A 26,620-nucleotide genomic window follows, 5' to 3' on the forward strand; every position below is an offset into this window, starting at 1 on the left:
TGTGCAAAAGTGACTAGTTACACTTGAATCCGAGGGAGACCAATATTCTTATGGGCAGGTTTACTAGATCTGTTGGGAGTGGTTTAAGCTAATATGGCAAGGAGATGGGAACTGGTATGATAGAGCTGAGGATGAGCCAGGTTTACAAGTAGATGATGGGTGTAACATGAATGTAAGGAAGGACAAACCAATGATTAGTTACAAATGCAGACACAGCAAAGAGTTAAATTGTACCACAGAGGCAAAATTCAAAAGGGCAAGGAATGCAGGACTGAGGGTGCTGTATTTAAATGCGTGTAGCATTCAGACTAAGGTGGATAAATTTGTGGTGCAATTAGAGATTGGTCAGTATCACATTGTGGGCATCACTGAGTCGTGGCTGAAAGAAGGCCATAGTTGGGAGCTAAACATCAAAGGATATAGTTTGTATCGAAAGGACAGGATGGAAAGCATAGGTGGGGTAAGAGATGAAAGTACATCTTTACAAGGAGGTGACATAGGGTCAGAGAATGTTGAATCTTTGTAGGTGGCGTTAAGAAACTGCAAGGGTTAAAAAATCAGTACGGGAATAGTCATAGACATCAATTGATCCCGAGGGAAATTGGTTTTCGTTACAGTTGCACCATGAATAATTAAATAGTAATAAAACCATAATTAAATAGTAATATGTAAATTATGCCAGGAAGTAAGTCCAGGACCAGCCTATTGGCTCAGGGTGTCTGACCCTCCAAGGGAGGAGTTGTAAAGTTTGATGGCTACAGGTAGGAATGACTTCCTATGACGCTCTGTGTTGCATCTCAGTGGAATGGGTCTCTGGCTGAATGTACTCCTGTGCCCAACCAGTACATTATGTAGTGGATGGGAGACATTGTCCAAGATGGCATGCAACTTGGACAGCATCCTCTTTTCAGACACCACCGTCAGAGAGTCCAGTTCCATCCCCACAACATCACAGGCCTTATGAATGAGTTTGTTGATTCTGTTGGTGTCTGCTACCCTCAGCCTGCTGCCCCAGCACACAACAGCAGACATGATAGCACTGGCCACCACAGACTCGTAGAACATCCGCAGCATCGTCCAACAGATGTTAAAGGACCTCAGTCTCATCAGGAAATGGAGACGGCTCTGACCCTTCTCATTTATAGGCCTCCAAATAGTAGCAAGATGTGGGGTTGAGATTGCAAAGGGAGCTGGCAAAGGCATGTAGTAAGGGTAATGACACAATTATAATGGAGAAAATCAGGTTGGTGTCAGATCACAAGAGGGGGAATTTGTTGAATGCCTACGAGATGGCTTTTTAGAGCAGCTTGTGCTTGAGCCTACTCGGGGAAAGGCGAACTTAGATTGGAAGTTGTGTAAGAACTCAGAACTTATTGGGGAGCTTAATGTAAAGGAACACTTAGGAGGCAGTAATCATAAAATGATTGAATTCATACTGCAATTTGAGAGGGAGAAGCACAAGTCACGTGTATCAGTATTGCAGTGGAATAAAGGGAATTACAGAGGCATGAGAGAGGAGCTTCCCAGATAGATTGGAGGAGGTTACTGCCTTGATGACGGCAGAGCAAAGATGGCTGAAGTTTCTGGGAATAGTTCACACAGTGCAGGGTAATAGGTCCCACAGAAGAAGTTGTTCTTAGATAGCAGGGGAAAGCAACCGTGGCTGACAAAGGAAGTTAAGGACTGCATAAAAGCCAAGGAAAGCGCATACAAGGTAGCAAATGTGAGTGGGAAGTTGGATGATTGGGAGGTTTTTTAAAATCCAACAAAAGGCAACTAAAAAAGCTATAAGAAGGGAAAAGATGAAATATGAGGCCAAACTAGCCAATAATATAAGGCAGGATACTGAAAGGTTTTTCATTTATATAAAGAGTAAAAGGGAGGTGAGAGTTGATAGTGGAACACTGGAAAATGATGCTGGTGAGGTAGTAATGGGGAACAAAGAAATGGCAGATGAACCTTGCATCAGTCTTCCCTGTTGACACTAGCAGTGTGCCAGAGGTCCATGAGTGTCATTGCTTTTACAAAGAAAAAGTGCTAGGCACACTCAAAGGTCTTAAGGTGGATAAGTCACCTGGACCAGATGGACTACGTCCCAGAGTCCTGACCCTGAGAGAGGTTGCTGAAGAGATAACGGATGCATTGGTCATGGTCTTTCAAGAATCACTTGATTCTGGCATGGTCCCAAAGGACTGGAAGATTGCAAATGTCACCCCACTCTTTAACAAGGGAGGAAGGCAAAAGAAAGGAAATTACAGGCCAGTTAGCATGACCTCAGTGGTTGGGAAAGTGTTGGAGTCCATTATTAACGATGAGGTTTCAGGGTACTCGGAGACTAATGATAAAATAAGTGAAAGTCAGCATGGTTTCTGTAAAGGGAAATCTTGCCTGACAAATCTGTTCTTCAAGGAAGTAACGGGTAAGGTGGACAAAGCAGAGGCAGTGAATGTCATTTACTTGGATTTTCAGAAAGCATTTAATAAGGTGCTATACAGGCTGCTTAAGATAAAATCCTATGGAAAGATACTGACATGGATAGCGGAATGGCTGACAGGCAGGAGGCAGCAAATGGGAATAAAAGAGGCCTTTTCTGGTTGGCTGCCGGTGACTAGTAGTGTTCCTCAGGGGTAAGTACTGGGACCGCACTTTTCACATTGTTTGACATTGATTTGGATAATGGAATTGTTGGCTTTGTGGCAAAGATTACGGATGATATGAATATAGATGGAGGGGTAGGTAATGCTGAGGAAGCAATGTGATTGCAGCAGGACCTGGACAAATTGGAAGAATGGGCAAAAAAGTGACGGATGGAATAAAATGTTGGGAAGTGTATGATAATGCAACTTGGTAAAAGGAACAATAGTGTGGACTATCATCTAAATGGGGAGAAGGTTCAAACATCAGAGGTGCAGAGGGACTTAGGAAGCCTCATGCAAGACTCCCAGAAGGTTAATTTACAGGTTGAGTCTGTGGTAAAGAAGGCAATTGCAATATTGGCATTCATTTCAAGGGGAATAGAATATAAAAACCAGGTGATAATGCTGAGCCTTTGTAAGACACTAATCAGGCTGCACTTGTAGTATTGTCAACAGATTTGGACCCCCTATCAACAGATGTGTTGTCATTAGAGAGAGTCCAGAGGAGTTTCACGAGGATGATTCTGGGAATGAAGGGGTTAACATAGGAGCATTTGGCAGCTTTGCCTGTACTCACTAGAATTTAGACAAATGCAGGGGGATCTCATTGAAACCTACTGAATGTTGATAGGGTGGATGTAGAGAGGATATGTCCTGTGGTGGGGGTATCGAGAACTAAAGAGCACAGCCTCAAAATTGAGGGGCAACCTTTTAGAACAGAGGTAAGGAGGAATTTTTTCAGCCAGGGAGCAGTGAATGTGTGGAATGCTCTGCCACAGACTGCAGTGGAGGCCAGGTCGTGGGTATGTTTAAGGCAGAAGTTATTGTTTCCTGATTGGTCAGGGCATCAAAGAGTATGGTGAGAAGGCAGCTGTATGCGGTTGAGTGGGATCTGGGATCAACCATGATAGAATAGCAGAGCAGATGATGGGCTGAATGGCCTAATTCTACTCCTGTGTCTTATGGTTTTTTTCCAGCACCTTTCTGTATGTATGTCCTTTCTGCTTCTGTCTCCATGTCTCCAACGTTTTGAGCCTTTTCACTTCTAACTTCTGTCAAGCTATCAACCTTCTCGATCTCTCCACTCCCCCCCCCCACACTCTGACTTCTCCCCCTGCAAACGTTCACTTCACACCTACCCCATTGACATCAAACCTGCAGACAAGGGTGGTGCTGTTGTAGTCTGGCGAATTGAGCACTACCTTGCAGAGGTTAGAGAACACCTCTCGGATGCCATTTCATGCCATTCCCTGGATCATGACCCCCAACAAGTACTGGGAACATCATGTCTCATTACATCCCCTGGATAGCCACAACCGGATGACGTGTCAGCCCATGCTTAGAGTACTATAGCACAGAAACAAGACCCTCAGCCCATCCTTGTATATGTTTGTACTTGTTATCCAAACTTCTCTTAAATGTCACAATCAAACCCACACCCACCAGTTCCACTGGCAGCACGATCCACACTGTCACTGTCCTGAGTAAAGAAGCTCCCCATGGTATTAAACCTTCACCCTTTATCCATGACCTCTAGTTCTAGTCTCACCCAGCCTCAGTGGAAAAAACCTGTTCAAACTTTCCCTGTAGCTCAGGTTCCTCAAGTCCACAAGTCCCGGCAACATCCGGCAGTAAATGTTTTCTGTGTTCTTTCAATCGTACTGACATCTTCCCACTTCTGTCTCGGCTCCGTTTCCAGTGTGTCCCTGTGTAGATCCTCTCTGCAGTCGCATCTTGCATGCGGTGCAGTGCTGAAGAGTAGACAGTAATCACAGACAATTTTCTGAAGTGTAATTGTGGAGTTTATTGTCCTGTTCACAGATACGGTCAGGTACAGGTATGATGAAAAGCAAGCTCACAGCGAAATTATGGAGATGAAGGATCAACTTTATTCACCAAATACACTTACATAGATGAGGAATTCTGCTGTGCTGTGTTGATCAGGGTGTGACATGCAGCAAAAAACAACAACATTCAATTATTATAAAGAATTGTATATTCAGAAGTAAAGTTAGAAGCACAGATATGATTTAGTGGCCATTACAGAAACCTGGTTGCAAGGTGGAGATGACTGGGAATTAAATATCCAAGGGTATAAGGTAATACGGAAAGACAGGCAGGAAGGCAGAGGAGGTGGAGTGGCACTCTTGATTAGGGATGAGATCAGGTCGATTGTGAGAGTTGATATAAGATCTACGGAGCAGAATGTTGAGTCCATCTGGGTAGAGATTAAGAATAGTAAAGAGAAAAAATCACTGGTGAATGTTGTCTATAGGCCACCTAATAAAAATATTGCAGTGGCAGAGGCAACTAACCAAGAAATAACTGAGGCTTGTAAGAATGGAACGGCAGTTGTCATGGGGGATTTTAACTTCCACATAGATTGGGTGAATCAGGTTGGTCAAGGAAGTCTTGAGGAGGACTTCATGGAATGCATCCGTGATGGCTTTCTTGAGCAGCATGTTAGTGAACCTACAAGGGAAAATACTCTCTTAGATCTAGTCCTGTGCAATGAGACCGGTAAGATTAATGATCTTGTAGTCAGGGATCCTCTTGGAAAGAGTGATCATAGTATGATTGAATTTCACATTCAGATGGAGGATGAAATAGTTAGATCTAAAACTAGTGTATTATGCTTGAACAAGGGAGACTACAATGGGATGAGGGAGGATTTGGCCAATGTGGATTGGGAGTACAGGCTATTTAGTAGGACAGTTGAGGAACAGTGGAATACTTTCAAAGAGATTTTTCACAGTACTCAACAAAAGTATATTCCAGTCAAAAGTAAGGACAGTAAGTGTGGGGAGAGCCAGCCTTGGATAACTAGGGAAATAAAAGTATCAAATTAAAAGCCCGTGTACAAAGTCGCAAAGAGTAGTGGGAGACTGGAGGATTGGGAAAACTTTAAAAAGCAACAGAGAACAACTAAACAAGAAATACGGAAAGGGAAGACAGAGTATGAAAGTAAATTAGCACAAAATAAAAAAACAGATAGCAAAAGTTTTGATAAATATATGAAGCGGAAGAGGGTGGCTAAAGTCAACGTAGGTCCCTTGGAAGATGTTAAGGGGAAATTGATATTGGGTGATAAGGAAATGGCTGAGGCATTGAACAACTATTTTGTGTCAGTCTTCACGGTGGAGGACACATCTAATTTGCCAAAGAAGGATGTTGTGGACAAAATGGGAGGTGAGGACCTCGATAAAATCACTGTCACTAAAGAGATAGTGATGAGCAAACTAGAGGGCCTGAAGGTAGATAAGTCCCCTGGTCCTGATGGGATGCATCCCAGGGTGCTGAGGGAATTGGCGGAGGTTACAGTAGATGCGTCGGTAATCATTTATCAAAACTCTCCAGACACTGGGCAGGTCCTGGCGAATTGGAAGACAGCAAATGTCACGCCACTTTTTGAAAAAAAATGTAGGCAAAAGACGGGCAACTATAGGCCAGTTAGCTTAACGTCTGTAGTCGGGAAAATGCTTGAAGCTGTCAATAAGGAAGAAATAGCGAAACATTTAGAAAGGAGTGGTTCCATTAGACAGATGCAGCGTGGATTCAGACAAACTTACTGGAGTTCTTTGAGGACATAATGAGTGCAGTGGATAGAGGGGAACAGGTGGATGTCATATACTTGGATTTCCAGAAGGCGTTCAATAAGGTGCCGCACAAGAGACTTATAAATAAGATACAGATGCATGGAGTCGGAGGAAGTGTGTTGGCATGGATAGTGGATTGGTTAACCAATAGAAGGCAGAGAGTTGGTATAAATGGGTGTTTCTCCGGTTGGCAGTCGGTGGTGAGTGGGGTGCCGCAGGGGTCGGTGCTGGGCCTGCAGCTGTTTACCATTTACATCGTTAATTTGGAAGAGGGGACTGAGTGTAGCGTAGCAAAATTTGCTGATGACACTAAACTGAGCGGAAAAGCAAATTGTACAGAGGATGTGGAGAGTCTGCAGAGGGATATGGATAGGTTAAGTGAGTGGGCCAAGATCTGGCAGATGGAATACAACGTTGGTAAATGCGAGATCATCCATTTTGGAAGGAATAATAGAAGAGTAGTTATTATTTAAGTGGTGAAAGATTGCAGCATGCTGTTGTGCAGAGGGACTTGGGAGTGCTTGTGCAGGGGGGAATCGCAAAAAGTTGGCTTGCAGGTACAACAGGTTATTAAGAAGGCAAACGGAATGTTGGCCTTCATTGCCAGAGGGATTGAATTCAAGAGCAGGGAGGTCATGCTGCAACTATACAGGGTACTGCTGAGGCCGCACCTGGAGTACTATGTGCAGTTCTGGTCTCCATACTTGAGGAAGGATATACTGGCTTTGGAGGCAGTGCAGAGGAGGTTCACCAAGTTAATTCCAGGGATGAAGGGGTTAACCTATGAGGAGAGATTGAGTCGCCCAGGACTATAGTCTCTGGAGTTCAGAAGAATGAGAGGGGATCTTACAGAAACATTTCAAAATTTTGAAAGGGATCGATAAGATAGAAGTAGGAAGGTTGTTTCCATTGGTAGGTGAGACTAGAACTAGGGGACATTGCCTCAAGATTCAGGGGAGAAGATTTAGGACGGAGATGAGGAGAAACTGTTTTTCCCAGAGAGTGGTGAATCTGTGAAATTCTCTGCCCAGGGAAGCAGTTGAGGCTTCTTCACTAAATATATTTAAGAAACAGTTAGATAGGTTTTTACATAGTAAGGGAATTAAGGGTTATGGGGAAAAGGCAGGTAGATGGAGCTGAGTTTACGGACAGATCAGCCATGATCTTATTGAATGGCGGGGCAGGCTCGATGGGCCGGATGGCCGACTCCCGCTCCTGTTTCTTATGTTCTTATGTAGGTATCAAATAAATGTGCAAAATACATAAATAAGGGGTTTAAAGTGTTTACAATGCAGTGACGGGGGGTGGTATAGATCAGTGGTCCCCAACCACCGGGCTGCGAGGAAACGATATGAGCCAACTGCACCTTTCCTCATTCCCTGTCACGCACTGTTGAACTTGAATGCACACGAGGTCATGAGTCGGTCATTAACCTACAACAACTCGATGAGTAAAAAACAAACGTCGCTTGAGAGTTTCTTTGGAAGAGATGGTAGGGGACATAAAAGGCCTAACGATGATGGTAACACAGAGACAGCTGAGGCCGAGACTGCAAAAAAAAAGAACGCTTCCTTCAACAGAAAATACGGCGGGTCGTACATAAAATATGGCTTTATTGCGACCAGTGACTTGCACACTCCAAGCCCCCTGTGTGTGGTATGTGGAGATAAGCTGTCTAATGAAGCAATGAAGCCCTCAAAACTGCTTCGGAACCTTGAGTCCAAGCACCCTGCACTTAAAGACAAACCCGTTGAGTTTTTTTGAGCAGAAAAAGACGTGAGCAAATGGAACAGAAGCAAGTGCTGAGAGCCACCACCTCCACAAATGCTGCTGCTCTGAGAGCATCGTACTTAGTGGCTAGCCGTATTGCTAAGGCTAAGAAGCCTTTCACTGTTGGTGATTTTGCCTGCTGCCAAGGACATGTGCCGTGAACTGTTGGGAGAAGCTGCAGCTAACAAGATGCCACAGTTTCAAGGAGAATCGATGACATAGCTGTTGGAATGGCTTAACGAGTCTGGTTTCACTACCCAAGTCAAAGAGGTTGCTCCTGAATTCCAGTCTACACACTGTGTCACACACAGGGAAATGCTGGCTAGCTGAAAAATGTCACCTGATCTTAACAGCATATTGAGTGACGTTGAAATTAACAGCCCTTAACTCACATCTGTTTGAGCAGCTTTGCGAGGAAATGGATGCAGAGCACAAACGCCTTCTCTTACACACTGAAGTCAGGTGGCTCTCAAGGGGGAGAGCCCTGGCCAGGGTTTTTGAGTTAAGAGAGCAGCTACAGAGATTTCTTTCAAGAAAAAAGTCACCACTGGCAGCACACTTCAGTGACGAGGAGTGGACAGCAAAACTTGCTTATCTGTGTGACATCTTCAACCTGCTCAATGAACTCAATTTGTCACTTCAGGGGAGAATGACAACCGTCTTCAAGTTGGCAGAAAAAGTGTCTGCTTTCACAGCTAAACTGGAACTGTGGGGCCGGCGAACGGACAGGGGCATATTTGACATGTTCCCAACATTAGCTGGGATTTTAGGAGAGACTGACGCTCACAGCTGGTGCGCGAACACCTATCTTTGCTGTCGACAGAATTCGAGCGTTACTTCCCAACTGCGAATGACCCAAGAGGTGCAAAGGAATGGGTCCGTGACCCATTTGTGAATGTCCCCGGTGAATCATCCACGTCAGTGCGGGAAGAAGATCAACTCCTCGAGCTTGCAAATGACGGTGGGCTGAAAAGTATGTTTGACATAGCATTCTGGATCAAGGTCAAGGCTGAATATCCTGAGATAGCCATGAAAGCACTGAAAACATTGCTTCCATTTCCAACATAATATTGCTGCGAAGCGGAGTTTTCTGCAATGAATGCAACGAAAACTAAATTGCAGAATAGACTGGACATAAGGAACCCCCTTATGACTTATAATTGACTTATCATTATATTCATGCAAGGAAAATATGTGCTGTGTGTTTAATAAATTCGTTAGATAAACCCTTTCAGAAATGAAATTGAGTGTATTAGCCACTGATAAGTGACTTGTAGTTGACTTATCACTTATATTCTGGTCGTGATTATACTCCCCCCCCCCCCACCCCCGTCGGCCGGTCCGCAACAATATTGTCAATATTAAACCGGTCCGCGGTGCAAAAAAGGTTGAGGACCCCTGGTATAGATAGAGGGGTTTGTGGGGGCTGACTGGAATGATTCATCAGATTAACTACCTGGGGAAGAGAAACAGTGAAGATGGTGTGAAGCTTTTGTTTTAATAGCCCTAGGACACTTTCCAGAAGGGAGTTTTTGGAAAAGGCAGTTCGCTGGGTGGGTAGTGCATGTCAGTCCAGACAACACAGAGAATGTATTATTAGATCATTATTAGAAACCAGTCCCTAGTAATGCAAGAGGTTGTCTGTAGTTTTCCTTGTAGAGTTATGATTAGTAATACAAGGCTGTCACCAGGACGTTCTACACAGAGGGGTGGGTGCGTGGAAAGCCCTGCTGGGGTGGTGGTCGAGGCAGGTACATTAGGGGCCTTTAGAAAACTTTTAGATAGGCACATGGATGAAAGAAAAATGTGGGAAGGAAGGGCTAGATTGATCTTAGAGTAGGTTAAAAGGTCAGCTGAACAGCCTCAGAATAGATGGACATCCCATTAAGGCAGATGAGGAATTTCTTTAGCCAGAGGGGGTTGAATCTGTCGAATGCATTGCCACATACGGCTGTGGAGGCCAAGTCATTGGTTATATTTAAAGCAGAGGTTGATAAGTTCCTGATTAGTCAGTGTGTCAAAGTTAGAGAGAGAATGGGGTTGAGTAGGGAAATAACTCAGCAATGATTGAATGGTGGAGCAGACTCGATGGGCCAAATGACCTAATTCTACTCCTATGCCTTATGGTTTATTGTCTTTCAACATGGTGGGCAGAAGGTTCTGTACTGTGCTGTAATATTCTATGTTCTAAATGATTAAGCAGTTAGAAATGCCAAGTACTACATTGGGGCTCCATGGTAGTGTAGCAATTAGCATAACACTATTACGGCTTGGAGTTCAATTCTAGTGCCGTCTGTTAGAAGTCTGTACGTTCTCCCCGTGACCGCATGGGTTCCCTCCAGGTGCTCCAGTTTCCTCCCACAGTCCAAACACGTACCAGTTAGTGGGTTAACTGGTCATTGTAAATTGCTCTGTGATTAGACAGGGTTAAATAGGTGGGTTGCTGGGTGACACGGCTCATTGGGCTGCAAGGGCCTTTTCTGCTGTGTATCTAAATAAAAGTATTCCATCTGCAATCACTGATTCGATCAATGTCCTTGACGTTTACCTTTTTTTTTGTCTCCATCCAGAGGAAGTCAAGAAACTCTGTGCAAGTCAGTTTAACAACATTTTCTTCTTGGATTAGCCGCTGATGAGTTTCACCGCCCATTGTGGCTTTGGCAACGGGATGGGCTTGTGGGGAGGTTTCACAGGCGCAGGAAGAAACCACATGATGCTACAGTGGCAAAGAAACCTCATTCCACGTGTCTGACAGTGACAACTATGGCATCCTTGTTAACTGTGCTTATTCTCGGAAAGGAAACAGCCTACCTTCACCTTGCAGACAGCAGTCACTGTCATAGGAAATTACCCTAAAATGTAAAATAATTAGATTTTAAATATTTATGGTAATTGTGTTTAAAAGAATGATAACTTTATCATTCCATTCTGTAATATATGGCAGGCTTGTATTGTAAAAAAAAATAAATTAATAATAACATTTGAGTGAGATTTTAACTTTCCCATGTGTCTGTGCATTTTTGCTTTATTTATGTTTAACCCTTGTTTAGGAGGGTTGATTATTGGGTATTTTATATAGAAAAAGAAATAATGTATTCTCTAATGAAAGCTGTGTGATCTTCCTGTGTAATGTGGGCCCCTTTTTTTATACATAAAGATTGTGGATTTATGCTGGAAGTGACCTCTATTTATGAGGAAGAATTCTCGGTCAGTACGGTGCAGGTAATTGTGGGTAAAGGTCACACTGCTGCAGATCCACGTGTAGAGTGCAGTTTTGACTTTGAACTGTAACACTGAATAGAGGAGCAGACTCGATGAGCTGAATGGCCTGATTCTGTTGATGTGCAGCATCAATTGAAAATCTGTTTCTTATTTAAGAAATTTTGGTGTAATGAAACTGAATGTCAGTTACACCCTACATTTGTATATTTAATAAATGTTATCAATACAAGGCCCGGGAGGTATCTGCTTCATGTAAACATTTGTACATGGAACAGTTTAGTTAGTACAAAGAGCTTTCTGTTCATAGTTCCAGTGTTTTTTGTTGTTCAGCAGCTCGCTAGTGTTAACCTGGTTTTGGAGGTGTTCAATGACCATCCACCATCCCCCTACCTTTTCCATTCCCCTATCCTTCCTCGGCCTTTCCCAGCCCAGAACTAGTTACAGAAAGACATGATTTCCCAGTCTTAATAGCATTGCAGGTTTTTCAAAGCACTCAAATGTTATGTCTTTAGATGTGTGATCTTGTATGTGCCATATTTTAAGTTCTTAACTTTAAAAAGTTAGCAAAATTTTTGTACCTCAGACTTAGTTTTCATATCAGAAAACTGCATATATCCCAGACAGATTGTTTTAGCATTTGAAAATTCTGTCTCCTTATTTTCTTCCCTTTCTCAAAGTGAAACGGGTTTGAGACACATGGTGCTGATTTCTCCATGTAATGACGCTTTTTAAAAAAAAAATAAAATCTCTGCACTAACTTGTGGATTTGTTGTCTTTCTACGGGACGGAACGTCTACAGTGAACCCTAGTGAAATTAAACTGGCGGGGGAACATTTAAGATTTAATGGCATTGAATTGAACAAGTTGAATTTGATTTCATTGATGACGAGATTTTGTATCCCAAACTTGTGGTTGCAAGAGTTGCTAATTGCAGTTTACAAGACGTCCTCTGATAAATGGTATTTACTACACTTGGAGGCAGACAAATTAACTGGTTTTAAAAATAGATTAGCTTTTTTTTGTCACATGTGCATCGAAATATATCTTTTGCGTCAATGACCCCAACACATTTCAAGGATGTGCTGGGGGGAGCCTGCAAATGTCGCCACACTTCCAGCACCAACATAACTTACTAACCCTAACTGCACATCTTTGGACTGTGGGAGGAAACTGGAGCACCCAGAGGAAACCCACACAATGACAGGGAAAGCTACAAACTCCTTACAGGCAGTGGCAGGAATTGAATCCTGATCTCACAGCTGACACTGAAAACTGTTACGGTAACCACTGCATGACTATGCCACCCCCTCCCAGAACAGGTAACTGACTACTCTGTCTGATCATGGTATCTGCATTGCCTCTTTCCCCCCCCCCCCCACCACCACTGAGAAACGAAGAATACACAGGTGAAAAATTGGGATAAAGTGAACCTGTATAAATCTGTGACTTCTGTAAGTAGGCACAGGGATTGACACACAAAGTGCTGGAGGAATTCAGTAGATCAAGCAGCATCTACCGAGGCAATTGGATTGATCTTCTGTACCTGAAGCCTATCCAGCCACTTTCAATGCCAGCAGATGACACAGTACATTTTTTTGAAGAGATGCCTCATGGTTACTGGCCCTTCTGGCCCAATGAATCCTTGATGCCGTTACACATGAGCCTCATTAATGTGTACATCTTTGGAATGTGGGAGGAAGCCAGAGCACCCGGAGGAAACCCACGCGGTCATTGGGAGAACGAACAAACTCCTTACAGACAGCAGCGGGAATTGAACTCTTAATCTTACAGCCGGCACAGTAAACCGTTACGGCTACCCTGCTGCCCCACATGAACTGCATTCTTTACTAAAAGATCAAAAGACTGGTTTTACACAGTTTGAGATATGATTTTTGAGAAGAAATAATACTGCAAATAGCAAGAGATTTCTGCTGGAAATCTAGAACAAAAGGCCGGGAACTCACTTTTCCAAGCAAGGGGCCATGGAAATGTGAAACACTCACCCATAAAAAGCAGTCAGAGCTCCCTTAATGAATAATTTAACATCCGATCTCAGTTCACATTTAGAAATAGTAACAGTTGAATAGGCAATAAACTATAACACAACTATAACCCAGTTCTTGTGAAAAACTGATGAAGTTGCAATTGATGGATAATGACCATAAACATCGGAGCAGAATTAGGCCATTCAGCCCATCAAGTCTCCTCCACCATGGCTGACTTATTATGCCTCTCAACCCCATTCTCCTGCCTTCTCTCTGTAACCATTGACACCTTGATCAACAAAGAACCTATCAACCACTGCCTTAAATATACCCAATGGCTTGGCGTCCACGGCCACCTTTGGCAAGGGATTCCACAGATGCACCACCCTCTAGCTAAAGACATTTTCCCTCATCTCTGTTCTAAACTGACGTTCCTCAATTCTGAGGCTGTGCTCTCTTGTCCTAGACTCCCCCCACTATAGGAAAGATCCACTCTATCTAGGCCTTTCAATATTCAATAGGTTTCAATGAAATCTCCTCTCTTAAGTTGGCAAATGAGTTTAAAATGCGGACAAGAGGTACCATCATTCAGACGTGGTGTTTTGCCAAAACCCTCTTGGGTTCATGATTTTGAAGAATAAGAAGGTAGTTCTCATCAGCGGGTTCCCAGATCTGTAATCCCCCAATCAGCATCAGTGAGTAGATTGGTCTGGTCAGTCATTCATGAGTACTTGTGTGTAAGTTGACAGCCAAGTTTCTCCTTCACAAAGAGACATTAAAAAACACATTTAATTGTTTGTAAAATGTCAGGACATGCTGCAGGCAGAATCACAGAAAAGTACTATGCTAAGAAACGATAGGGGTGGAGTACGGCTGCTGGCATGAGTTTTGTTTCTCTCTAGGTTGGGTGAGCTATCTTTTGTCATAAATGATAAGATTAAATTTACGATGGGACATTGACAGGATGCAGAGCTGGGCCGAGAAGTGGCAGATGGAGTTTAATCTGGGAAAGTGTGAAGTGATTCACTTTGGAAGGTCGAACTTGAAGTCAGAACACAGGATAATGGCAGGATTCTCAGCAGAAACAGGAATCTTGGAGTCCACATTCATGGATACCTCAAAGTTGCTGCGCAAGTTGATAGGGTGCTTAAGAAGGTGTATGGCACATTGGCCTTCATTAGTTAGGGGATTGAGTTCAAGAGCTGCAAGCTAATGTTGCAGCTCTATAAAACTTTGATTAGACCACATTTGGAGTATTGTGTTCAGTTCTAGTCACCTCATTACATGAAGACAATGCAGAGATTTACCAGGATTCTGCCTGAATTAGAGAGCATGTCTTATGAGGGAAGGGTGAGTAAGCTAGGGCTTTCCTCTTTGGAGTGGATGAAGATGAGGTGACTTGATAGAGGTGTATAAGATGATAAGAAGCATAGATAGATTCAATAGTCTTCATCAGGAGCTGATGATGAATTCTGATGAGGGGTCTCAGCCCAAGACGTCAACTCTTTATTCCTCTCCATAGATGCTGCCTGACCTCCCGAGATCCTCCAGCATTTTGTGTGTGTTACTCTGGCTTTCCAGCATCTGCAAAATATCTTGCGTGTAGATGAGACAGCCAGTGTCTTATTCCCAGGGCAGCAATGGCTAATACGGAAGGTCATAATTGTAAGGTGGTTGGAGGGGAGTATAGAGGGGATGTCAAAAGATAGGTGGGTGTGTGGAACGTGCCGCCAGGGGTGGTAGTATAGACTGATACATTGTGGATGTTTAAGGGGCTCTTAAATAATTATGGATGGAAGGAAAATGGAGGCCTATGTGGGATGGAAGCATTAGACTGACCTTGGAGTAGGTTAAAAGGTCAACACACCATGAGCCAAAGGGCCTGTACCATGTTGTACTGGTTGATGTTCAGACTAGAACTTAGGGGTGAGTAAATTCACCTGGAGGGGAATCTCAAAAGTGATGCTCCCATTTCGGCCATTCAAGTGGTGAGTCTGTCCTCTAGTGATCATCTTCTGTATTACAGTTCCAGTAAATCATACAACAGTTACAGCATTGCAAGTCTTTTGGCCCATTGTGTCCATGTCAGTTGTCATCCAGGGCAGCTCATCAGTTCCATTCTCCAGACGCTTCTCTGTAGCCCTATAAATGGTTTCCTGACCATTTATCAATTGCTCTCAGAGTACGTTGAATCCTGTCTCCACCGCATCACCAGGCAGTGTTTCACATTCCACCCTCACGTTGCTCCTCACGCGGCTCTTCCTGTTTATACTTACAGCCTCCAGTCTTACACTACTAAGAGGAACAGACTCCCATCATACGCCCTGTTGAGGCTCCTCATCTTTCACCTACTTCTGTCATCCATTCTCTCCTCAGCAGTTCTAATTCATGAGGAGTTTCAGAATAAGGCTCAATATCACCGGCATATGTCATGAAATTTATTGTTATGTGGCAGCAGGACATTACAATACATAGTTTAAAAAAACTGTAAATTGCAGTAAGTATATATTTAAAAAGTTAAATGAAATAAATAGTGCAAAAAGAGAACAAATGGTAGTGAGGTAGTGTTCATGGGTTCAATGTCCATTCCAAAAACTGATGGCAGAGGGGAAGAAGTTATGCCTGAATAGGCTCCTGCACCCCCTCACTGACAGTAGCAATGAGAACAGGGCACGTCCTGGGTGATGGGGGTCCTTAATGATGGATGTCGCCTTTTTCACCATCATTAAGGACTCCCATCATTTCAAGAAGTCACCAAAGACTCTTGCAACTTTCTACAGATGTAGAGAGGGAGAATATTCTGACTGGTTGAATCACCAGTACACAGGGTTGCAGGGGCTGCAGAGAGTGAAGACTCAGCCACAACCCACCCCACCACTGAGGATATCTACAAGATGTGGTGTCTCCAAAAGGTGGCATTACTAGGGACCCACACCACCTGGGACTTACCCTCTTCTCATTACTACAGTCAGGGAGGAGATAATGAAGTATGAAAACCCACACTCAATATTTTAGGAACAGTATCTTCCTCTCTGCCATCAGATTTCTGAATGGTCCATGAAGCCGTGAACACTACCTTGTTATCCCACTTTTTTTATACTATTTATTTACTTTTGTAATTTATAGTAATTTTATGTACTGCTGCCCCAAAACAACTTTATTCACTAGAGTGCAGGAGAATGAATGATGATTTAATAGAACTATACAAAAATTATGAGGAGAATAGATAATGCCAGCAGGCTTTTCGCACTGAGATTGGCTTACACTGCAACTGAAGGTCATTGGTTAATGTTGAAACATAAGATGTTTAAGGAGAACATGAGGGGGGACATCTTCATTCAGTGGCAGATCAAGTTGCCACCGACAGTGGTGGATGTGGATTTGATTTCAGCACTTGAGAAGTTTGGATAAGTACATGGATGGGAGGGATATGGAGGGCGATGCTCCAGGTTCGGGTCGATGGGACTACGCAGAATGACAGTTCAGTACTGACTAGATAGGCCAAAGGGCCTGTTTCTGCACTGCAACAGATTCATTTTAAGGAGCATCTTGAAGGAGGAATGTAAAGGTGGACAGATGTAGATTGTGATTCCAAGACCTTGTAGTCTGGGCAGTCAAAGTCACGGCCACCAGCAGTGACCAGAAATGGAGGATAGAGAATCTTCAGTGCGGAAATGATTAGGTAAGATGCCAAAAACACGACCATAGAGAGATTTAGAACATTTATTAAATAGAACATACATTCCACCAAGATACCTTAAGCATCAGCCTTGGTATGACACATTTATATAGCAAGACTGCTAACTCTTTTCCTAAAATACAATTTTACATTTCCAAGAAAGTGTAAAAGTTAGTGGAGTGTTATGGTTTATTAAAATTGATCCTAGTTTATAGGTAAGGAACTGGCTCAGATGGTTCTTTTCTTCTTTTTGACTGCACTGCTTTTCTTGGTAGGCATTGCTGAAAAAACGTCCTTGCGTGTTGGAGCAGAAATTTTATCTTCCTCATCACTTAGTGAGCCAGTATTCTCAACATTCAATGGTAATTCGTTCTTTGTGCTGCATTTTACAGCTGTCCCTTTCGACCTGCAATCACATCAGAACAAACTACATGGTTGTCGTGACATGACGGAAGGTTAGGCAGCTGTGTAAGTGTGAGTTACTGTCAAATTTCAAATTCCAACAACTCACTACAATGATACAAAAAACACACATCAGAGTTGCTGGTGAATGCAGCAGGCCAGGCAGCATCTCTAGGAAGAGGTACAGTCGACGTTTTGGGCCGAGACCCTTCGTCAGGACTAACTGAAAGAAGAGCTAGTAAGAGATTTGAAAGTGGGAGATCCAAAATGATAGGAGAAGACAGGAGGGGGAGGGATGGAGCCAAGCGCCGGACAGGTGATTGGCAAAAGGGGATATGAGAGGATCATGGGACAGGAGGCCCAAGGAGAAGGAAAAGGGGGAGGGGAGAAAAAGCCCAGAGGATGGGCAAGGGGTATAGTCAGAGGGACAGAGGGAGATAAAGGAGAGAGAGAGAAAGAATGATCCTCTCATATCCCCTTTGCCAATCACCTGTCCAGCTCTTGGCTCCATCCCTCCCCCTCCTGTCTTCTCCTATCATTTTGGATCTCCCCCTCCCACTTTCAAATCTCTTACTAGCTCTTCTTTCAGTTAGTCCTGACGAAGGGTCTCAGCCTGAAACATCGACTGTACCTCTTCCTAGAGATGCTGCCTGGCCTGCTGCGTTCACCAGCAACTTTGATGTGTGTTGCTTGAATTTCCAGCATCTGCAGAATTCCTCGTGTTTGCGTTTTATAATTCTACAAAGGTGTTTCTCAGAGTTCAAAGTAAACTTATTATCAAAGTACATATATGTCACCATATACAACCCTGAGATTCATTTTCTTGCTGGCATATTGTAATCGATAAGGAATTGAATTCGAGTTGCTTGTACTGTAAAGCATTGTGCTAACCACGACGCTGCTGTGCTGTCCCTTTGGTTCAACAGCCTGATGGTTGAGGGGTAGTAACAATACCTGAAGCTAGCGGTTCGAGTCCTGAAGCTCCTATACCTTCATCCTTATAGCAGCAGCGAGAAGACAGCATGTCCTGGGTGGATGGTGCTTTCCTGTGCCAACGCTCCGTGTAGATGTGCTCAGTGGTGATGAGGGCTCTGCCCATGATGGAATGGGTCATCTCCACTGCTTTTTGTTGGATTTTCTCTTCAAAGTCATTAGTGTTTCCGTACCAGGCTGTGATGCAGCCAATTGATATACGTTCTACCACACAACTATAGAAGTTCGTCAAAGTTTTAGATGTCATGCTAAATCTTCGCAAACTTCAAAGGAAGTAGAGGCGTTGCCGTGCTTTCTTCATAATTACACTTGTGTGTTGGGCACAGGACAGGTCCTCTGAAATGATAACACCGAGGAATTTAAAGTTACTGACCCTTGCCACATGAAAGGACTGGCTGAAAGACCTCTGGTTTCCTCCTCCTGGAGTCAATAATCAGCTCCTTGGTTATATTGACATTGAGTAAGAGGTTGCTATTGTGACACCACTCAGCCAGATTTTAATTTAAAAATAGGTGCACAGACACGGTCATTTAGGAAAGAAAAGACTCCTTTACTAACAATGTTCAGAGTTCTTTTCCTTAGCACAACAAGCTTCGAGGTAATTTTACACAGCAAACATGAGTGAGGAGTGGTTAAGCAATCCCCTTAGAGAAATGGCACATGTTGATGAGAGGACGCACTGAAGAGTGATGGATCAGCTGGTTGAGTGGTGTCATAACAATAACTTCACACTCAACATCAGTAAGACCAAAGAATTATTGAGTACTTCAGGAAAGGGAAGTTGAGGGAACACACACCAGCCCTCGTTGAGGGATCAGCAGTGGAAAGGGTGAGCTGCTTCAAGTTCCTTGGTGTCAACATCTCTGAAGATCTATCCCGGACCGTTTGGTAGGTTAATTGGTCATTGTAAATTGCCCTGGGGGTCGCTGGGCAGCACGTCTTGAAGGGCTGGAAGGGCCTATTCCATGCTATATCTCAAAAAATAAATGAAGTACAGCTAGGTTGAGGAAGGCGGGGGTTGGGGAAAGACACTGTACTTGTTAATGGCGAATCAGACGAAGGTCTGAAACAGAGGGACAGATTGGTTTTCAGGGAAAAAGTGGGGCTGGATTTTTGATTTGTAGTATCACCCTATCGACTAGATTTTGATATTACTGGTAAGAAATGGAATAGCAATGAACCAAATGGACTCTTCCTGTGTGACAAATTTCCGAAGTTATAAACAAACACACCATCAAAGTGTAGTACTTAAAATTCTTTCAGAGAATAGCGAGGAAAGAAGCCTCTAATGGATGACACACACAAAATGCTGGAGGAACTCACCGAGTAAGGCAGCATCGATGGAGGGGAATAAAGAGTCAACACTTCGGGCTGACAGCCTTCCTCACGGCTGGAAAGGGAGGGGGAAGAACCAGAATAAGAAGGTGGAGGAAGGGGAAGGAGTACAAGCTGGCAGGCCCTCACCTGGTCTCACCTGTCACCTTCCAGCTTGTGCTCCTTCCCCTCTCCCCCACCTTCTTATTCTGGCTTCTTCCCCCTTCCTTTCCAGTCCTGATGAAGTCCCCCTGCCCGAAATGTCTACTATTTATACCCCTCCGTAGTTGCTGCCTGACAAACATACCATCAGGAACAAGAGATCTCCCTTGATACTTGAGATCAAACTTTTGGACAGGATATCAACATGGTGAAAAACTCACTTCAGGTTAGGCCAAGGTAAATCCACCTCACACTCACTATAAGGAGTGGAATCCCCTTGCTGCAGTTAGTTTAATATTTCCCAGTAAATCCAGGGACACCAACCTTGCTCTTGCTTCTGCTTCCATCCTTGCTTGGTGAGCCAGCTCATTCTCTCTCACCATGTCTTTCTTTGCCTCTAACTTCAAAACCTCGGCATGCTCAAAGGCAGGAAACAACCTCTTCATGAAGAAGAAACAGATTTGACTCAACCAGAATTCCAACTCAGACCCTGACTTGACCACAGGCTTTGGACTGGGGACCTTCACAGTTAGAACCTTCTCTTCCAAAGCTTCTTCAGGCCTGGACACCTGTAGCAGAACTTCTGCTGCTTTGCCTAAATGAAAACAAAAATAACATCACAGATTTACTCGTGGAGATAGGAACTGGTAAGAACACAGAACACTACAGCACAGTACAGGCCCCTTGGCCCATGACGTGCGTTGGCCTTTAACCAACTCTAAGATCAATTTATCCCTTCCCTCCTAAATAGCCCCCCATCTTTCTATCATCAATGTACCTACCTAAGAGTTTCATAAATGCCCCTAATGTATTTGTCTCTACCACCACTCCTGACAGCATATTCCACACAAACAACAGGAATTCTGCAGATGCTGGAAATTCAAGCAACACACATCAAAGTTGCTGGTGAACGCAGCAGGCCAAGCAGCACCTGTAGGAAGAGGTGCAGTCGACGTTTCAGGCCGAGACCCTTCATCAGGACTAACTGAAGGAAGAGTGAGTAAGGGATTTGAAAGTTGGAGGGGGAGGGGGAGATCCAAAATGATAGGAGAAGACAGGAGGGGGAGGGATAGAGTCACGAGCTGGACAGGTGATAGGCAAAAGGGGATACGAGAGGATCATGGGACAGGAGGTCCGGGAAGAAAGACAAGGGGGGGGGAGACCCAGAGGATGGGCAAGAGGTATATTCAGAGGGACAGAGGGAGAAAAAAGAGAGTGAGAGAAAGAATGTGTGCATAAAAATAAGTAACAGATGGGGTACGAGGGGGAGGTGGGGCCTTAGTGGAAGTTAGAGAAGTCGATGTTCATGCCATCAGGTTGGAGGCTACCCAGATGGAATATAAGGTGTTGTTCCTCCAACCTGAGTGTGGCTTCATCTTTACAGTAGAGGAGGCCGTGGATAGACATGTCAGAATGGGAATGGGATGTGGAATTAAAGTGTGTGGCCACTGGGAGATCCTGCTTTCTCTGGCGGACAGAGCGTAGATGTTCAGCAAAGCGGTCTCCCAGTCTGCGTCGGGTCTCGCCAATATATAAAAGGCCACATCGGGAGCACCGGACGCAGTATATCACCCCAGTCAGCTCACAGGTGAAGTGTTGCCTCACCTGGAAGGACTGTTTGGGGCCCTGAATGGTGGTAAGGGAGGAAGTGTAAGGGCATGTGTAGCATTTGTTCCGCTTACACGGATAAGTGCCAGGAGGGAGATCAGTGGGGAGGGATGGGGGGGACGAATGGACAAGGGAGTTGTGTAGGGAGCGATCCCTGCGGAATGCAGAGAGAGGGGGGGAGGGAAAGATGTGCTTAGTGGTGGGATCCCGTTGGAGGTGGCGGAAGTTACGGAGAATGATATGTTGGACCCGGAGGGTGGTGGGGTGGTAGGTGAGGACCAGGGGAACCCTATTCCTAATGGGGTGGCGGGAGGATGGAGTGAGAGCAGATGTACGTGAAATGGGGGAGATGCGTTTAAGAGCAGAGTTCATAGTGGAGGAAGGGAAGCCCCTTTCTTTAAAAAAGGAAGACATCTCCCTCGTCCTAGAATGAAAGGCCTCATCCTGAGAGCAGATGCGGCAGAGACGGAGGAATTGCGAGAAGGGGATGGCGTTTTTGCAAGAGACAGGGTGAGAAGAGGAATAGTCCAGATAGCTGTGAGAGTCAGTAGGCTTATAGTAGACATCAGTGGATAAGCTGTCTCCAGAGACAGAGACAGAAAGATCTAGAAAGGGGAGGGAGGTGTCGGAAATGGACCAGGTAAACTTGAGGGCAGGGTGAAAGTTGGAGGCAAAGTTAATAAAGTCAACGAGTTCTGCATGCGTGCAGGAAGCAGCGCCAATGCAGTCGTCGATGTAGCGAAGGAAAAGTGGGGGACAGATACTAGAATAGGCACGGAACATAGATTGTTCCACAAACCCAACAAAAAGGCAGGCATAGCTAGGACCCATACGAGTGCCCATAGCTACACCTTTAGTTTGGAGGAAGTGGGAGGAGCCAAAGGAGAAATTATTAAGAGTAAGGACTAATTCCGCTAGACGGAGCAGAGTGGTGGTAGAGGGGAACTGATTAGGTCTGGAATCCAAAAAGAAGTGTAGAGCTTTGAGACCTTCCTGATGGGGGATGGAAGTATATAAGGACTGGACATCCATAGTGAAAATAAAGCGGTGGGGGCCAGGGAACTTAAAATCATCGAAAAGTTTAAGAGCGTGAGAAGTGTCACGAACATAGGTCGGAAGGGATTGAACAAGGAGTGATAAAACAGTGTCGAGGTATGCAGAAATGAGTTCGGTGGGGCAGGAGCAAGCTGAGACAATAGGTCGGCCAGGACAGGCAGGTTTGTGGATCTTGGGTAGGAGGTAGAAACGGGAAGTGCGGGGTGTGGGAACTATAAGGTTGGTAGCAGTGGATGGGAGATCCCCTGAGCGGATAAAGTCGGTGATGGTGTGGGAGACAATGGCCTGGTGCTCCTTAGTGGGGTCACGATCGAGGGGTAAATAAGAGGAAGTATCTGCGAGTTGTCGCTGTGCCTCGGCAAGGTAGAGGTCAGTACGCCAGACTACAACAGCACCCCCCTTATCGGCAGGTTTAATAATAAGGTTAGGATTAGTGCGGAGGGAGTGGAGAGCAGAGCGTTCCGAAGGAGTGAGGTTGGAATGGGGACAAGGTGCAGTAAAGTCGAGACGGTTGATGTCCCGTCGGCAGTTAGCGATAAAGAGATCCAGAGCAGGCAGAAGACCATAGCGGGGTGTCCATGAAGAAGAGAAGGGTTGAAGACGGGAGAAGGGGTCATCGGTGGGGGTGGAAGAGTCCTTGCCAAAGAAGTAGGCTCGGAGACGGAGATGGCGGAAGAAAAGTTCCGCATCGTGGCGAACACGGAACTCGCTGAGGTGTGGGCGAAGGGGGACAAAGGTGAGGCCCTTACTGAGAACAGAGCGTTCTGTCTCCGACAGTTGAAGGTCGGAGGGGATGGTAAAGACCCGGCACAGATGAGAGCTGGGATCAGAAGGGGGAGGGGGGAGGCTGGGGGTGTCAATGGAGAGGGGAGGGTTGGGGTGAGAGGAAGATAGAGCCTCTGAGGACCCAGGAGCTGACGATGGGATCTGAAGGAGACGGGGTTGAAGAGTATTGTGGGGGAAGGGGAGACGGGAGTCACAACAGCAGCACATAAAGACCCGGCCTGGAGTTCAAGGCTGGCGTCGCAGTTGGTGGTTGCGCAATCGCTGTGAAGGTGTCCATGGTCGTTGCTGGAGTCCGGGTTTTGAATATGCCCTGAGGTGTTGGAGCCGCCGAGATCAGTGGCAGGAGCCGCAATCTGAAGTTCATGCCTGCTAGCGTCGGGGCCGACAGGCTCTGGAGTCTGTATTCCACACACCTACCACTCTCTGTATCAAAACAAACTTACCTCTGACACCACCCCCATACTTTCCTCCAAACACCTTAAAATTATACCCCCTTGTATTAGCCATTTCTGCCCTGGGAAAAAGACTCTGGCTGTCCATTCAATCTGTGCCTCTTATCATCTTATACACCTCTATCAAGTCATCTCTCATTCTAAGCAACAGTCACAAAATGCTGGAGAAACTCAGGCAGGTCAGGCAGCATCTACAGAAATGAATAAACAGTCAACATTTCGGGCCCAGACTCTTCTTCAGGACTGAAAAGGAATGGGGAACATGCCACAGCATTTCATCCTTCTCTGTTCCACAGTGAAAAGCCTTAGCTCACCCAACCTATTATCATAACACTTACTCTCTCATCCAGGAAGCATCCTCATAGATCCTCTCTGCATCCTCTCTAAAGCTTCCAAGCTTTAAAGAGCTTTACTTCCTGAAAGTAAATACTTTGTGACAATCTAATTAAGAACTGTGAGAAAAATGCTCGGGCTTTTACATTAATTGATGTCCTTCTATTATTTCATATAACACTTGAAGATTTAAACACCGAGTCTAGGTCTAGCTTCTTGTACAGGGGGCAGCAGGACTGTATGTAAGTCTATGAGTGCATAAGGACGATTGTGAATGTTTAAATTGGTAAATTGATCTATTATTGTTGGCCAGAAAGAACTTTTGTCTATAAATCAGTGAATTCAAATGAATCAAGGGCAGAGGAAGCAGACAGACCAATTATTTTTGTTCTTGCCAAGTGCTTGGGAATGGAGGCTGCCATTTTGTGAAACAGTTTTATGTCCTCCATTTTGTGAGCTAAAATCACTTGGTTTGATTAAAAGTTCAAAGGTTCATTTATTAACAAAACATGTATCCATAGAAAACTCTGAAATTTGTCTTCTTCAGATAGTCACAAAACAAAGAAAGAACATGAAAGTTGTTCAGAGAGAAACATCAAACCCACCCCCTTGCACAAAAAAGAATGGCAACCAAATCATCAATCCTCCAACCCCACTACCCCACACAAAATGGAAGAACACCAACTCCCAAAAATAATCCCTCTCCACACAACTAACTAACAGAACATCAACCCCACAAACTCTCTCCCCTTGCACAACAAAACAGAAAAGGAACAGCAACCAAAAAAAAACACAGAATATAAAATGTCAGTGTTTTAAAGTAGACACAGTGATGTTCCAGATAATATGCTGGACTTGGGACCATTTCCAAATAAGAAGTTATTTGTGAGAGTTCTTTGATATAATATAACATGCAGGTTTGTGACTGTTTCTGCCCTGGGAGATTTGAGCTGGTTACTGAAAAGAACCAAGAGATATAAGTTATCACAAACAAGAGAAAATCTGCAGATGCTGGAAATCCGAGCAACACACACAAAATACTGGAGGAACTCATCTATTTGGGCTGAAACCCTTGGGCAGGACAAGTTGTCAATTGTCACTTGCAGAAAAGAGGGCAATAAATGGATGCTGGCTTGAAGCAGAGCTAATAAAAGGTGTTAAAGGTCAGTCACATGACCTGTAGTCAATAACAATGAAATGCAACATTTGAATTGGTAAAGAATGAGCATAAAAGCAGAGGTTTTTATACTATCTAGAGACCCACCATTGTGGATGTGAAGTGCCTCATGAATGTAGAGATTTGAAACAGGACTATAAGGAACACATGGCCAGCAGAGACTCTTTTTTAACTGGTATTATCTTTTCTATTCTTAGACTGTTCATGGAGGGTCAGGAAAACTAGTGAGCACACAAGTACCCGATTGTGTAAATTCTTGTGTTCTTCCCTTGAGACAATAAAGATACTTGTTGTTAATTACAGATTCTCTCTGTGCCTCCCTGATCATTTTTTAAAAAATTTTATTTTTATTTGGATAAGGAATTCACAAATATCATGTATTTTTTTCACACATATAACCTTTTCCATTTTTTTTATATGTATAATACTATAATTATTTATACATTTTTAAGTACACATTGAGATGATCATTTTTACTAAGGGGTAGATCTGTGTAACATTATGGTCATGTGTATCAGTTACAGCGAACAACCTGTCTAGCATGCCATCCACAGAGATCATTTCATCATATCAGTACATTGAGGTAGAACAAGGGAAAATAATAAAAAGAATGCAGAATAAAGCGTAACAGGTACAGAGAAAGTGCAGTGTACATAGACAGTAAGGTGCAAAGTCGTAGTGAGGTAGATTGTGAGGTCAGAGCCCACCATGTCATCTAAAGCTTTGACAAACGTCTATGTATGCACTGTGGAGAGTACTCTGACTGATGGCATCATAGCCTGGAATAGAAACACCAATGCCCAGGAACGCAAAAGTCTACAAAAAGTGGTGGGCATAGCCTCTTCAATCACAGGCAAAGCCCTCTCCACTATTGAGCAAGTTTTGAAAATTTTTGAACAACTATTGAAAATTTTTAATTAGGAAAAGGCGAATTATGAGGCTATAAGGCTAGAACTTGTGGGTGTGAATTGGGATGATGTTCTTGCAGGGAAATGTACTATGGACATGTGGTCGATGTTTAGAGATCTCTTGCGGGATGTTAGAGATAAATTTGTCCCGGTGAGAAAGATAAAGAATGGTAGGGTGAAAGAACCATGGGTGACAAGTGAGGTGGAAAATCTAGTCAGGTGGAAGAAGGCAGCATACATGAGGTTTAGGAAGCAAGGATCAGATAGGTCTATTGAGGAATATAGGGAAGCAAGAAAGGAGCTTAAGAAGGGGCTGAGAAGAGCAAGAAGGGGGCATGAGAAGGCCTTGGCAAGTAGGGTAAAGGAAAAACCCAAGGCATTCTTCAATTATGTGAAGAAAAAAAGGATGACAGGAGTGAAGGTAGGACCGATTAGAGATAAAGGTGGGAAGATGTGCCTGGAGGCTGTGGAAGTGAGCGAGATCCTCAATGAATACTTCTCTTCGGTATTCATCGATGAGAGGGAACTTGATGATGGTGAG

General features: G+C 44.2%; 2 protein-coding genes across 10 annotated transcripts in view; one reads left to right on the top strand and one right to left on the bottom strand.

Moving 5' to 3' along the window:
- ccz1 (CCZ1 homolog, vacuolar protein trafficking and biogenesis associated) overlaps positions 1 to 11,974 on the top strand; it is a 60,098-nt gene extending 48,124 nt beyond the window's left edge. For all 4 annotated transcript variants that reach the window (XM_072269132.1, XM_072269133.1, XM_072269134.1 and 1 more), the window contains one exon: positions 10,573 to 11,974. In XM_072269132.1, coding sequence (XP_072125233.1) covers positions 10,573 to 10,628 — 56 coding nt within the window. In that variant the 3' untranslated portion in view covers positions 10,629 to 11,974. The remainder of the gene's footprint in view (positions 1 to 10,572) is intronic.
- A 1,661-nt stretch (positions 11,975 to 13,635) lies between these two features.
- The window catches only part of rsph10b (radial spoke head 10 homolog B), a 77,333-nt gene continuing 64,348 nt past the window's right edge, over positions 13,636 to 26,620 (bottom strand). For 4 of the 6 annotated variants that reach the window (XM_072269136.1, XM_072269141.1, XM_072269140.1 and 1 more), the window contains 2 exons: positions 20,084 to 20,354; positions 16,961 to 17,294 (listed from right to left, as the gene is read on the bottom strand). In XM_072269136.1, coding sequence (XP_072125237.1) covers positions 17,117 to 17,294; positions 20,084 to 20,354 — 449 coding nt within the window. In that variant the 3' untranslated portion in view covers positions 16,961 to 17,116. Of the gene's footprint in view, positions 13,970 to 16,960; positions 17,295 to 17,980; positions 18,620 to 20,083; positions 20,355 to 26,620 lie in introns of those variants that run through there. The other 2 variants (XM_072269138.1, XM_072269137.1) reach the window with 2 other exon arrangements.

This window comes from Mobula birostris, chromosome 9 (assembly GCF_030028105.1).
Source record: "Mobula birostris isolate sMobBir1 chromosome 9, sMobBir1.hap1, whole genome shotgun sequence".
NCBI classification, from domain to species: Eukaryota; Metazoa; Chordata; class Chondrichthyes; order Myliobatiformes; family Myliobatidae; genus Mobula; species Mobula birostris.